At 37.3% G+C, this 12,168-nt stretch overlaps 1 protein-coding gene across 1 annotated transcript in view; it reads left to right on the plus strand.

The window, feature by feature from the left end:
• Positions 1-12,168, plus strand: part of LOC149552483 (uncharacterized) — a 395,852-nt gene that overhangs the window by 275,374 nt on the left and 108,310 nt on the right. The window contains exons 16-17 of the mRNA XM_089788064.1: positions 9,252-9,428; positions 9,575-9,662. Of these exons, the coding sequence (XP_089644190.1) occupies positions 9,252-9,428; positions 9,575-9,662 (265 nt within the window). The remainder of the gene's footprint in view (positions 1-9,251; positions 9,429-9,574; positions 9,663-12,168) is intronic.

Below are 12,168 nucleotides of genomic sequence, written 5' to 3' on the forward strand. Positions count from 1 at the left end.
CTTATGGTTCAGATATCAGAGGATTGGCGACACTTGATTATAGCAGAGTATGCCAGGGATACATGGGCCTCCGATATAGTAGAGGGAACAGTGATTGATAACAAATACACACTTGTGGATGATTTGATCATTTACAAGAACAGGATTTACCTAGTCCCAGGATCGAAGGTTAAGCAACTGATTATGAGAGCACTTCACGACTCACCGACAGCAGGCCATCCCGGGTACTTCAAGACTTACAAGTCAGTTCGAGAGCGGTTCACTTGGAAAGGGCTGAAAGCTGACGTTTTGCAGTATGTTCGAGAGTGTCTTGTTTGCCAACAAAACAAACAAGAACACAGCTATCCGGCAGGGCTCCTACAGCCACTTCCGATTCTCGACAGGAAGTGGGAATGCATCTCCATGGACTTTATCACAGGTTTGCCCAAGGTACAAGGACGAGATTGTATTTATGTGGTGGTAGATAGATTAACGAAATATGCTCATTTCTTTCCTATCACCACTACACATTCAGCAGCTCAGGTGGCAGAGGTTTTCTTTCGGGAGGTTTTCAGATTGCACGGCTTGCTTCAGAACATTGTGAGTGATAGGGATAGCCGTTTCATGAGTCACTTTTGGTAGGAGGTAATCCGGTTATGTGGCACGGAGCTTACACCCAGCACTAGCTATCACCCACAAACCGATGGTCAGACAGAAATTGTGAACAAATGGGTGGAAGGGTATTTAAGGAATTATGTGGCAGCTCAGCAGCGAGCTTGGGTCAGATGGATATATCTCTGCGAGTATTGTTACAATACTACATATTATATGACTATACAAATGACACCCTTCATGGCACTTTACGGTTATGAAACACCTAATTTCTTGGATTTATTGTTGAGCGACAGCCGGGTACCCAGTGCAGGTGAATTATTACAGGAGAGTAAGGATATAGTTGCTACCCTCAAAGACAATATTGCAAGAGCTCAGAACCAGCAGAAGCAGTATGCAGACCAGAAGAGAACTGAGCGTAGTTTTGAGGTAGATGATATGGTTTACCTCATGTTGCAGCCATACAGGCAATCTACTTTTAAGAAGAGTGGGGCAGAGAAACTTAAGCCACACTATTATGGACCATTCAGGATTATCAGGCGAGTTGGTGAAGTGGCTTATGAGTTGGAGCTTCCCGCAGACAGCAGAGTGCACAATGTGTTTCATGTGTCACGCCTCAAGAAGGCGTTGGGTCAGAATGTGGTGCCTTTTGCAGTATTACCTCCTTTAGACGATGAGGGAAAATTGATTTTAGTACCAGAATCCATCCTGGAGAGCAGAGAAAAGCAGCTTCGTAGAAGCGTGATCAGAGAATACTTGGTTAAGTGGAAAGATTTACCTGTTGAGGATGCTACTTGGGAGGGGGAGGCTATTTTGCAGCACCCGGCGTTGAGATTGCTTGAGGCCAAGCAATTTCAGGAGGGGCGGACTGTAATGTCCCCTCTTTAGTTTGACATGGCATTGATCATGGATTTGCCTATTCCAGACTCTCGTAGGCAAATGGTGTGGAAAGAGAGTCAATTCTGCGGATCAGATAGTCATATCTTGCTCTTGAAGAAGTGTTAAGAGGTTATATTTTATCATTATGTGATATTGGGGCCCACATGTTATAATTTTAATTTGAGTTGCACTTTTTATTTTATAAAATTACTTTATTATAAAAAGTGCATTATAATGAGAAATTATAAAGGATGTTTCTAGAAGTTCTAGCAACTTCTTAGAAAAGTGAATAAATAGAGGGCTGGGCCTCTCATTTGTACATGCTTGGATTGGAGAACTCTTCTACTTCTTCATTGTGAAGACATTTGTGGACTTTGGATCTGCAAATTATTCGATCTTTGGGAACGAATCACACCCTTGGATTGGCGACTTTGAGGGTGTGAAATATCACCTGAATTGTTGCATAATTGGAGTTGGTATTCAACCATCTCATTGGAGCTTATTGAGAATTCGTTGTTAGGGTTTGTTTTTGGTTGGAATAAGGATTTCAGATCTGCCCTATCATTGGAGAAGCATTTGACAAGAGTTTGAAGACAGAATAAGTGCATTTTCAGAATTGGCAAAGCAGGGTTCGGAACCACATAATTGCTCATATCTCCTCAACCCCTTGGAGTTAATTTTTATGGTTTTACAGGGTTACTACCTAACCCTAGGCGCCCATTTTCCTTGCATTTGGGGGTCCCAAAACCCTAATATTATTTTATTTCAGCAGCCGTACAGGTACGGCCTGGTACGGCCCTGCTAGTTTGGGCAGCAGCAGCAAATTGAGGATAGTTTGGGGGAGCGGTTGGAGGTCTTCATCAACGATCTGCAGCAAAACATGGTGTTCTTCCATAGTTCTTCAAACCAGGTTCTTGCATTCTGAAATATATGTCAATTTTTGGGTAAATTTGCTGTCATACAGTCATTGTAATAATCAGACCAGAATTGGTAATAAAATAATTTCAGAATTTATGGCATTGTAATTGAAATATAGTTCAATGGCTTTATATATATTGTAATTCTGTGATTATATTCTGAAAGTATCAAATCTGAAAATTACCATATTCTGAATATTGTTACTGTTACACGCCAAGTGTTTGACAAAATTCCTAAGTTCAGTTTGAGGGTTTCAGTGGCCTTTATAGAGAGGGTCATTACAGCCTTGGATATTAGGGATGTCATGTAGACGCTTAGCAATACAATGTTGTGAAATACTACAATTTTCATTCTTAGTGTTTGACTAATCAATGCATATTTCATAATGCTATGTTTACATTAGTAAATTGCATGTTTTGTAGCTGACTTGGGTTTTTATGGATTAGGTAAAGTCTTGTTTCAGTCCATTCGAATATTCTTGGAAATTTCCAACATTCTTAGAGAGTCTTGTTCGTTGAAGTAGTTTTGTAACAATGTCGGAATGTTCCAGGGATCAGGGTGTGTAATTACCCTTTTTTGCCACTAAATTTATTCTCACTTTACATTTGAGGTGATTACATCAAACAGTTTGCATTCATTCTTTAAATATAGTGTGAATCAACTATTGTTCTAAAAATTCAGACTTGTATTGTAATGCTTGACAAGCAAAGAGCAAATACATTCTTTACAAACTATGACATCCTCCAACTTGCTGTTCGTAACAGGAATTTTAATTGCAAGAGGTGTGATTTTCTCTACAGCAGAAACGAAAGAACAAATATACAGCTTGCTGACCTTAGCACTGTCTATGACCATCTGTGTGTGGAATCGCAGCCAATTTGAAGTACACAGCATCCTCCAGATTCCATCAAGCTTCTTAACACCTTACCAATGACAGCAGCAGCAACTTATCTCTTGAACCAAATTTTTGTCAGCAACAAATGCAGAATATTGTAGGGCATAATAAAGCATTTATGTAATTTAAGATAGTAATTGTGTTGGGTTAGTTAGGAAGCGAGGGGGTGCATCCATTGGTCCCCCTAACCAACCGAGCACTATTTAAGAACATTGGAAAATGAGTGATGTAGTGTTGGTTCTTGGCAATAAATAAAGAATATCATTTCCCTTGCGAGTATCATGTACGCTTGCCATTTGTAATAATTGCTTAGATTGGTATTGGTAATATCCAATACATGTTTGATCTATCCTGTACTATAACCATTCTACATTTTGGCACTGTTGCCTAAGTTCAAACTTTGAGGTCCTACTATAGGCAGATGTAATAATTGGTAGGCTATTACTATCACAAGTACGGGTCATAAACAGCCATGGGGAAGGAAAAGATGAACTAGGTGACAAGGGTTGGTGGAAACAAGGGAAGTCACGGTTGCTAGTACCTGCAAGAGGAAGCCAGCAGGGATTGGTTCTTCAAAACATGGTACAGAACGAGCTTTCAAGTACCGCCAGCCTCATACGATTGTGTGGAATAATGATCCAGAGGCTAGAGTCTTGGAGACTTGGTGTGCAAGGCATTTGTCCTGTACGAGAAGTCTGTCTCGTACAAGAAATCAATCCTGTACGTGAATTTGTCTTGTACGAGAAAATTTGTCCTATACAAGAATTTGTCTTGAATTAGAAATGCACTCCGTACGAGAATTTGTCCCATACAAGAATCTCGACATACAATTCTGTCGTACGAGAATTTCGCTATACGAGAATTTTGACATACGAGAATTTTGCCATGCGAGAATTCTGTTGTACGAGAATCTTGTTGTACAGGAAATCTAAAGTACGAATATGCCATGACACTAGGAGGCATTTGATGAACGTTAGTAACCTAGAAGACAAATAGCGGAAGAGATAGAATGGCTACAGGAAACCAAAACTATCAAAATTTATGGGGGAAGGAATCAAGGATCTAACATGACATTGTAAAATTTGTATTACTATATGGCAGGTGAATGGGAAGAATGACACCGATAAATGGTTAAAGGCATTTCCTGCCACCCTAAGGGGTATGGCTAATTGGTACACAAACTTGGAGGCCAGGAAGAAGGCCACATGGAAGGATCTTTACACAGCCTTTGAGGAAGAATTCAAACTCCTGAGGGATGATGATGAGATCATAATAGAGATATACAACACGAGACAAGGAAAAAATGAATTACTGAGAGCTTATAGCAGAAGGCTAAAGGAGTTGGTAGGGAAACTTGATTACAAACCTGCAGATGAGCTAAACAAAAGGTGGTTTATTGAAGGGCTAACTCCCTCTCTAAGGAGGAAAATGAAAATTGTTCCACCATCATCATTTGCCGAGGCATGTACTTGTGCAATGGATATGGAGAGTGAAAGAAAAACTACTAAAGGAAGAAGACATGGAAGTGGAAGCAAGAGTTTAGAAGGAAGTGGGGATGAGTCTAAAACTATCCAAGCTTTGCGGAAGGACATGATGAGGATGATGCGAGAACTAACTCCAAGAAAAGAGGAGAAAAGAGAAGGAAAAGAACTATGGTACCCACAATGTGAGAAGGAAGAACACACAAAGAATAATTGTCTCCGAAAGGCATTCTGTGACATATGTCAAGTATTGGGGCACTCTATTAAGGATTGTCCCTACAATTTGAAGGCTCATAGTGCTCAAGTATTGTTTACTCAAGGAGAACCATCCACACCTCCTTCCACTCCTCTACATAACACAGTGCAAAAGCATCACGTGGAGGATGCCCAAACAATGGGAGAGGCAACAACAACAACAACAACAATAACACTCCAAAGAGAAGAATACTGTACGACTCCAGGGAGCGGCCTATGATACAATGTAGGAAGTGTCATGAATGGGGACACTTCGCACACAATTGTCAGAGTGGTGGACAAACTGGAGGGATGCTTTGTAAGTGGTGCGGACCGGGCAACCATGAGGATGCCAACTGCCCCAAACAAAAAAGTGTGAACATGCTTTAGGTGGTAGAGCCAGAAGAGGAAGTATTGGCTATCATTCAGATGCAGAGGAGAAAACTTTCAAATCCTAACATGAGTATGGAAAAGAAGAGGTCGAACGAGGCTAGGAAGGTGATCCAAGATGTCATGGAGGAGGAAAAAGTAAGTACTTCTGAGTCTCCTTTCACTAAATCAATTTGGGAAAATAATATCATGAAGCAAGTCCTTGAGGCCACTGTACTAGTAAAGATTGGAGATCTATTGGAAACCATACCACATTTGAAGGAGGCAATAACACACGGAACTAGTACTAAGGAGGAACCACTAAAGGAGGAAGTAAAAGAAAGGAAGGATAATAAAACCATGCCATAGTTGGAAGAGTGTTCGGAGGATGGAACAAGTTCTCTTAATAGATCGTTCGATTGGAAAACAGAGGAGTACAAGGTGTTTGAACCAAATTGTAATATGCTAGAAATTGCTGAGGTGGAGGGAGAGGAAGCCATGTACTGTAAGGAGTACAAGGAGCGCAAAGAAGGAATGGTATAGATAGATGATACACTAGCTAATGGTGGTAGAACTTAACTTGGGAAATCAAAAGGAAACACCAGCAGAGACAACAAGCCATAACGAGGTATGTGAGTCACATAAGGGTAGGGAATTTTCATGCAATGACATAACAAGAGAAAAAAAAGATAAAACGGATAAGGGCCAGACTAAACAAAGTCCAAGACTTATAAAAGGCAACAACACCTTGAACAAGGAACCATCACTCACACAAGCCAAGGCACTAAGAACCAAAGCCTTACATGCATGTACAACTATGAGGAGGAAAGGAAGTCCATACATGTGTGTGAAGGTACGAATTGTCCGTACGAGCACCGAGGGAACACGAAGGCTGCATGGATTGCTCGTACGAGTCATATGGAAATGAGACACAAAGGCCGCACAAGCTGTACAAAAGGGAGTAACAAAGGTCGTACAAGTTGTACGGAAAGGAGGACAAAAGGTCATACAAGCCGTATAGAAGGGAAGCACAAAGGCCATGTGTATGTCCGTACACTTACGACAAAGAGTGGTAGAAGAAGTGGTACAGTGCATACTTCAAGGGGAGAAGATGTCAAGGAGAAATTGGAGAAATCTCACAAGGACACATAGAAACAAAAGGTTGGATCAAAACTAGAATGAAAACTACTGAAATAGTTGCACAATATTGCAAAATGATAAGGACAAGTATTCGCAACCCAATCAAAAGGAAGGAGGTTCCGTACCCACGCGTGAAGAACAAACTCAAATGACAAAAGAAGGCTAGAGGAGGATTGAAATTTGTGTACAAAACAAAAGGACATAGTGGAAGAAAGAAAATTGATCATATGATAGGACGAAAACGATGTACCAGAGGATGGAGTGACTCCATTGTACGATGTATAGAGTCTATAGACTATAGAGGACCATGCATTGTACCTTAGAGGAAGTTGGATTGGTTGAGCCAGGCATAGCTGTAAAGGTTGAGTCGTCTGGAAGACGACTTCTTTTTAGGGGGGATAATGTAGGGCATAATAAAGCATTTATGTAATTTAAGATAGTTAGTAATTGGGTTGGGTGAGTTAGGAAGCGAGGGGGCGCGTCCGTTGGTCTCCCTAACCAACTGAGCACTATTTAAGAACATTAGAACATGAATGATGTACTGTTGGTTCTTGGCAATAAATAAAGAATACTATTTCCCTCGTGAAAATCGGGTACGGTTGCCATTCGTAATAATTGCTTAGATTGGTATTGGTAATATCCAATTCATGTTTGATCTATCCTGTACTGTAACCATTCTACAAATACCTAGAGCATTAAACCACTTAGAAAGAGAAGATATAGAAATACCAAAAATCATGCTGAATACAAACCAAATTCTGCACTGGAAAGGTTTGGAAACTAGAAATGTGCCAATTCAAATCTTTGCTAAATAAGGAGTAGCCATCCCAAGGAATGCCTAGGTCTAACTGAGTTGAATTGCATAGCAAGTCTTATGCCAAAACACCAAAAAAAAAACTTTATACTAATGGCCAGCTCCTAGAACTCACGCCATGAATGTTGTGGTTGATGATTTTGTAAGAATCTATCTCATATACCCATGTGTAGGAGTCCTATTTCAATTTGTCACTGCAACCTGTCCAAAGAAACCCTTCTCATGCCAACAAAGGAAGTGACGGCACCCAAGAGACTTTCATTTGCAACCTTTTAATATGATCACGCAAGGAATCCATCCCTGCATATAACTCTTGATTCAGAGTCCATGGCAAATGGAGTAATATATTTTTGCATGTAATTTTTTAATAATTTGTCAAATAATATAATTCCACAAACCTGCGAGAGATATGAATTGTCTCTCCTTTCTATTAACTCGTGTTCCATCCTTCCAAATTGCAAAGCTTAATGAAACCTCATGCCAATGAAACATATTCTCCAAAAATATATCTTTCAAATAATGTATTGATCAGCACAAATAAAGGGAGCGGATAAAAGTTCATATTACCATGCCAAGGCAAGACAAGATCACGATTTTCTTATTTCAAAAGATTCCTTAGCCCATAAAAAATAATTCCAATATTATATTGAATTCTATTTTAAAAATCAACCCCTTCAGATAAAATATTAATTCTTTCAAAGAACAATATAATAGTTTTGAAATGAATAGAGTAAGTAATATTTAATCTTCCACATTGCAAATTTGTTTGAGGACGAGACTTTTCAAATTTAACCATGGAGGAAACTCTTTGATTAAGCTCACTTAAGTTGGAGTTGTATTGGGATGGCTGACCTCCCGAGAAGTCTCATTGTTTCACCTCCATGAGCATCTCCTAGATCCAATGAGAGTGCTAAGTGTTCCATTTATTGTCATGAGAGATGGATTCATGGGAATCACTACTCATGAAACATGAGCCAATGAGTTTGACTCAAAAACTACACAATTAAATCCTTATTGCGATATCACAATTTGACTTTTTGTGGAAAAATAACTCCTACTTATCAATTGATGAGCTTAAGGGGCTTTCTAATGAATGGTTCATAAGGCACACCTCTCAATGAAGGTTTTGCAAATGGGGTTGCAAGCAGAGTGGGTGTAATCATGGAGGAAACTTTGTGGTTAGGCGCGATCAAGGTGGAGTAGTATTGGGATGCGGGACCTCCCGAGAAGTCCTAGTGCTTCACCTCTGTGAGCATCACCTAGATCCAATGAGTGCTAAGTGTTCCATTTATTGTCATAAGAGATGGATTCATGTGAATCACTATTCATGAAACAAGAGTCAATGAGTTTGACTCAAAAACTACACAATTAAATCCTGAAGGCAATATCACAAATTGATTTTTTGTGGAAAAATATCTCCCACTTATCAAGAGTTGTTACAGCTAGGCATATCTTAGACTAAACTTCAGTTGCTCCACTATTACATGTATGTAAGGATGAACTAGAAGGAATTGATTCGTGAGCTAAATTATTACCAGGATGTAAGTGAAATGCCAAATGGTAGCCACCTAGTATCTCCAATAAAACTTTGTTGATGACCTTTCTATTATACTTGCCCCAAAGATTTTGAATGCTAATGTTTCATCATTTTCAATAGTTGATTTTTGTCATTTGTTCAATTTTGTTAACAAGTTCAAGTTGATAGAAAATTCCTATTCTTGCATTCATGTCATTAACATTAAAAAATATATAATCATTTGATTTCCATATGTAATGCTGGTGGTTTGGGAAACTTTATTCGATTATGCATACACATGGACTAGACATTGGGAATGCGATTGATATTAATGATTTACTTTCCTTTGAATGATTTATTTATTTTATTGGCTATGTATTGGCTAAGGCAAATTTTCATGTCCTTGATTGATAGGAAGCCTTGTCACATTCAAGCAATTATTTAGCTTCCAGAACATTAAAAATGGCAAAAGAATGTAATCAAAGGCAAGTCACTGATTTTGTAAAAGCTTGTGTTTCCTTCAATGAAGTTACCATACCTTCTATCAGAAGCATTCTGAAGCGGTTACATCTTTTTCTGGAAACTGCCGAGGTAAGCATACAATGAGAATTCTTCTTTCTAATGAGGTCAATTTCTGGAGTTTTAATTTCCAAATAATTTGTAATGGTTTGAATTAGACAACATTATGAGTGGCATTGATGGTGGATGCTGTGGTTGGACCTTACTATGGATTGCAGGTAGCGTTGCAGAATGCACTTCTTTCACATTCTGAAGGCTTACTGAAAACAGCAATAGGTTGTTTGCAGGAGATTCAAAATATAGAAGGTAAACTGTTTATTTTTACGTTGAATTTTTTTCATGGAATTGCCTATCTTGTATGTGTGGGGATTATATTCTATCCAACCATTATGACTATTCTTAGACATCTAGAGCAATGGTGTATGCTGTATCTGTATGTATATGGCGATAGAAATTATAAAATCAATGTAAGATAGAATAGATTACAGGTATGGCTATATCATATAGAAATATAGTTAAAACATGTGGGTATGTAGAAAGAGATAGGAATGTCATTCTGAACTTGGAGTGTGTTGGTGGTTATGTTTTTATACTCTTAATAAATATTATAATGTCATAATCGTAGTTGAAAACATAAATTTCCACAATGACTCGGCCAGCCTAAAAATCTTGAGACCAAAAAACTCCGGAATAATTGGCAATGACTTGGAAAATTTATCAAACATTTGAAAATGTATAACAATCTTAAATATTCTTAAAAATATCATATACACCGAAATTGTAGAAAGTATACTGATTTTCATCATATATAGCTCAAAATTTGATTCAAATGCATACCATAGACCAAAATAAGGTATAGACTGGATATATATTAATTTCAAAGTTCTGTATGAATGAAAATTATAAATCACGACATCAGACTGATATATGTTTTAAAAAAATTAAGATTTTAAATAGATATTAAGGCATTTATATTGTATTATTCTAAATAGATATTATAAATAAATAGTATTATATGTTATTCTAAATGTAATATTGAATTGAAACTAATAAATATATATTAATGCACATATATATTACTCTAATTGTAATACTATATAACTTGCATTATATTCTCAAGTGTATATCACATATTATTGCATTTTATGAAAGTTGAAACCTATTATTTCCTGTTGTATCGCTATGTTCAGCCCTTGGTGATGGGAGTTGTAACGTTCAATTTCATCACATCTCCAAATGTTAGAATTTTTTTTGTGGGTTGCCTTGTCCACATTAAAAATGCCAAGTTTGCAGACAAAATTTTGCAATTTCCAGTGAGTTTGTTTCTGAATCATGTTGAGTTAACAGTGAAACTTGATGCTGAATATTTCTCTGAGTGGCTCGCTGTCACTTCTAGCATACGAGTATTGTAGTGCCTCTCCAATTGGATTTCTATAAGTCATCCTGATGGATGCAACCTTGATAATCTTGCTTCGTAAGTGATCATGATCGGGACTCGTGAGTGGTCTACACCCTTGGGTTGATTTCATTATCGTTGCATTAGCTAGTTGATTATGCTTATGCCTGATTTATGAGATTATGATGATATCTTGTGGTTTTGTTTTTGGATATAAACTTTGTTAATGGATATATGATGGAATTTATTAGAAAATGGTTGATGTATTTGTGCTACAGATATTTATATTGTTCTTGCAGTAAAATTTTATTATGGTTTAAATAATTGATTTAAATATATTATTTTAATGAAATTAATTAAATGATTATTTACGCGATTTTGTGCACTATTCCTTCGGCTATATTATCATCGTGCATCTATACTTGATCGGATTGTTTATCGTGCAAGACTTATATCTCTAGTAGTGGCATGTGGAGTTAGTGATCTGGCTGTTCATACTGAGCCAATGTTGTCCCTGTATGGGATACATATTTGTGTTAAATAAAATATTAATCCCTTCGTTTAATTGGTAAATCCATATTCATTATGCATTTTTGACTAGACTAGTGATGTATCTATGCATTTAGGAGTCTGCAGTGGTCGTGGAAATTATTAATTATTGCAATTTAATAGTTTAATGGGAATTTTATATTTGATTTAATTTATTTTAATTTACTAGCTAATTTGTTGTAGATGAATTCAAAGCAATTGAAATTTCCAAATTTATTTGGGTTAAGGGAGCTAATTAGATTATTTAATTTAAATAATTTAATTTATGTTTGTTAATGTTTTTGTAGCTTTAGTAGGACAAACTTGTGAGATCACAGAGAAATTAATATAATTATATATATATAATTAAGTTTGTCATTATATTAAATATATTGATGAATAGACATGTCTCATGAAGGGACATGTCCCTTCTCTTGGTTTATTTCTCATACAAATACAAGAGGACACTGCCATTTGGGAAGTACATACCAGACATTATGGCAGTTCTTTTACATTTGCAGCTGTCCTAAGATAAACATGATGGTATCAAAGCATGCTGTAAATGTGAAAAAGAATAAGACGAGCAGATGGGAGAGATGAATGAAGGATAGAAGAGAGATACAAAACAATTGTATGCATGCCTGTCTAAGCATATCAAGTATATACATATGGACATGAAAACACATATAGTGGGGAATGGGACTTAACAAGAAAACACTACAGACATGAGAGAATAAGGCAACGTTGAGTAATAAAATAAATATCATAAAACAATCCAGTGAGTGGAAGGATCTTATTTTTTAATGGCATAAAGTCTTCTTCCATGAAGAAGTCATCAAACATGAAGGTTTGGAGTACACCAATGCACGAAAAAAATATCTTATTAGA

The sequence above is a fragment of the Cupressus sempervirens genome, chromosome 6 (assembly GCF_028749045.1).
Source record: "Cupressus sempervirens isolate cs-2001-9-10 chromosome 6, ASM2874904v1, whole genome shotgun sequence".
Taxonomy (NCBI): domain Eukaryota; kingdom Viridiplantae; phylum Streptophyta; class Pinopsida; order Cupressales; family Cupressaceae; genus Cupressus; species Cupressus sempervirens.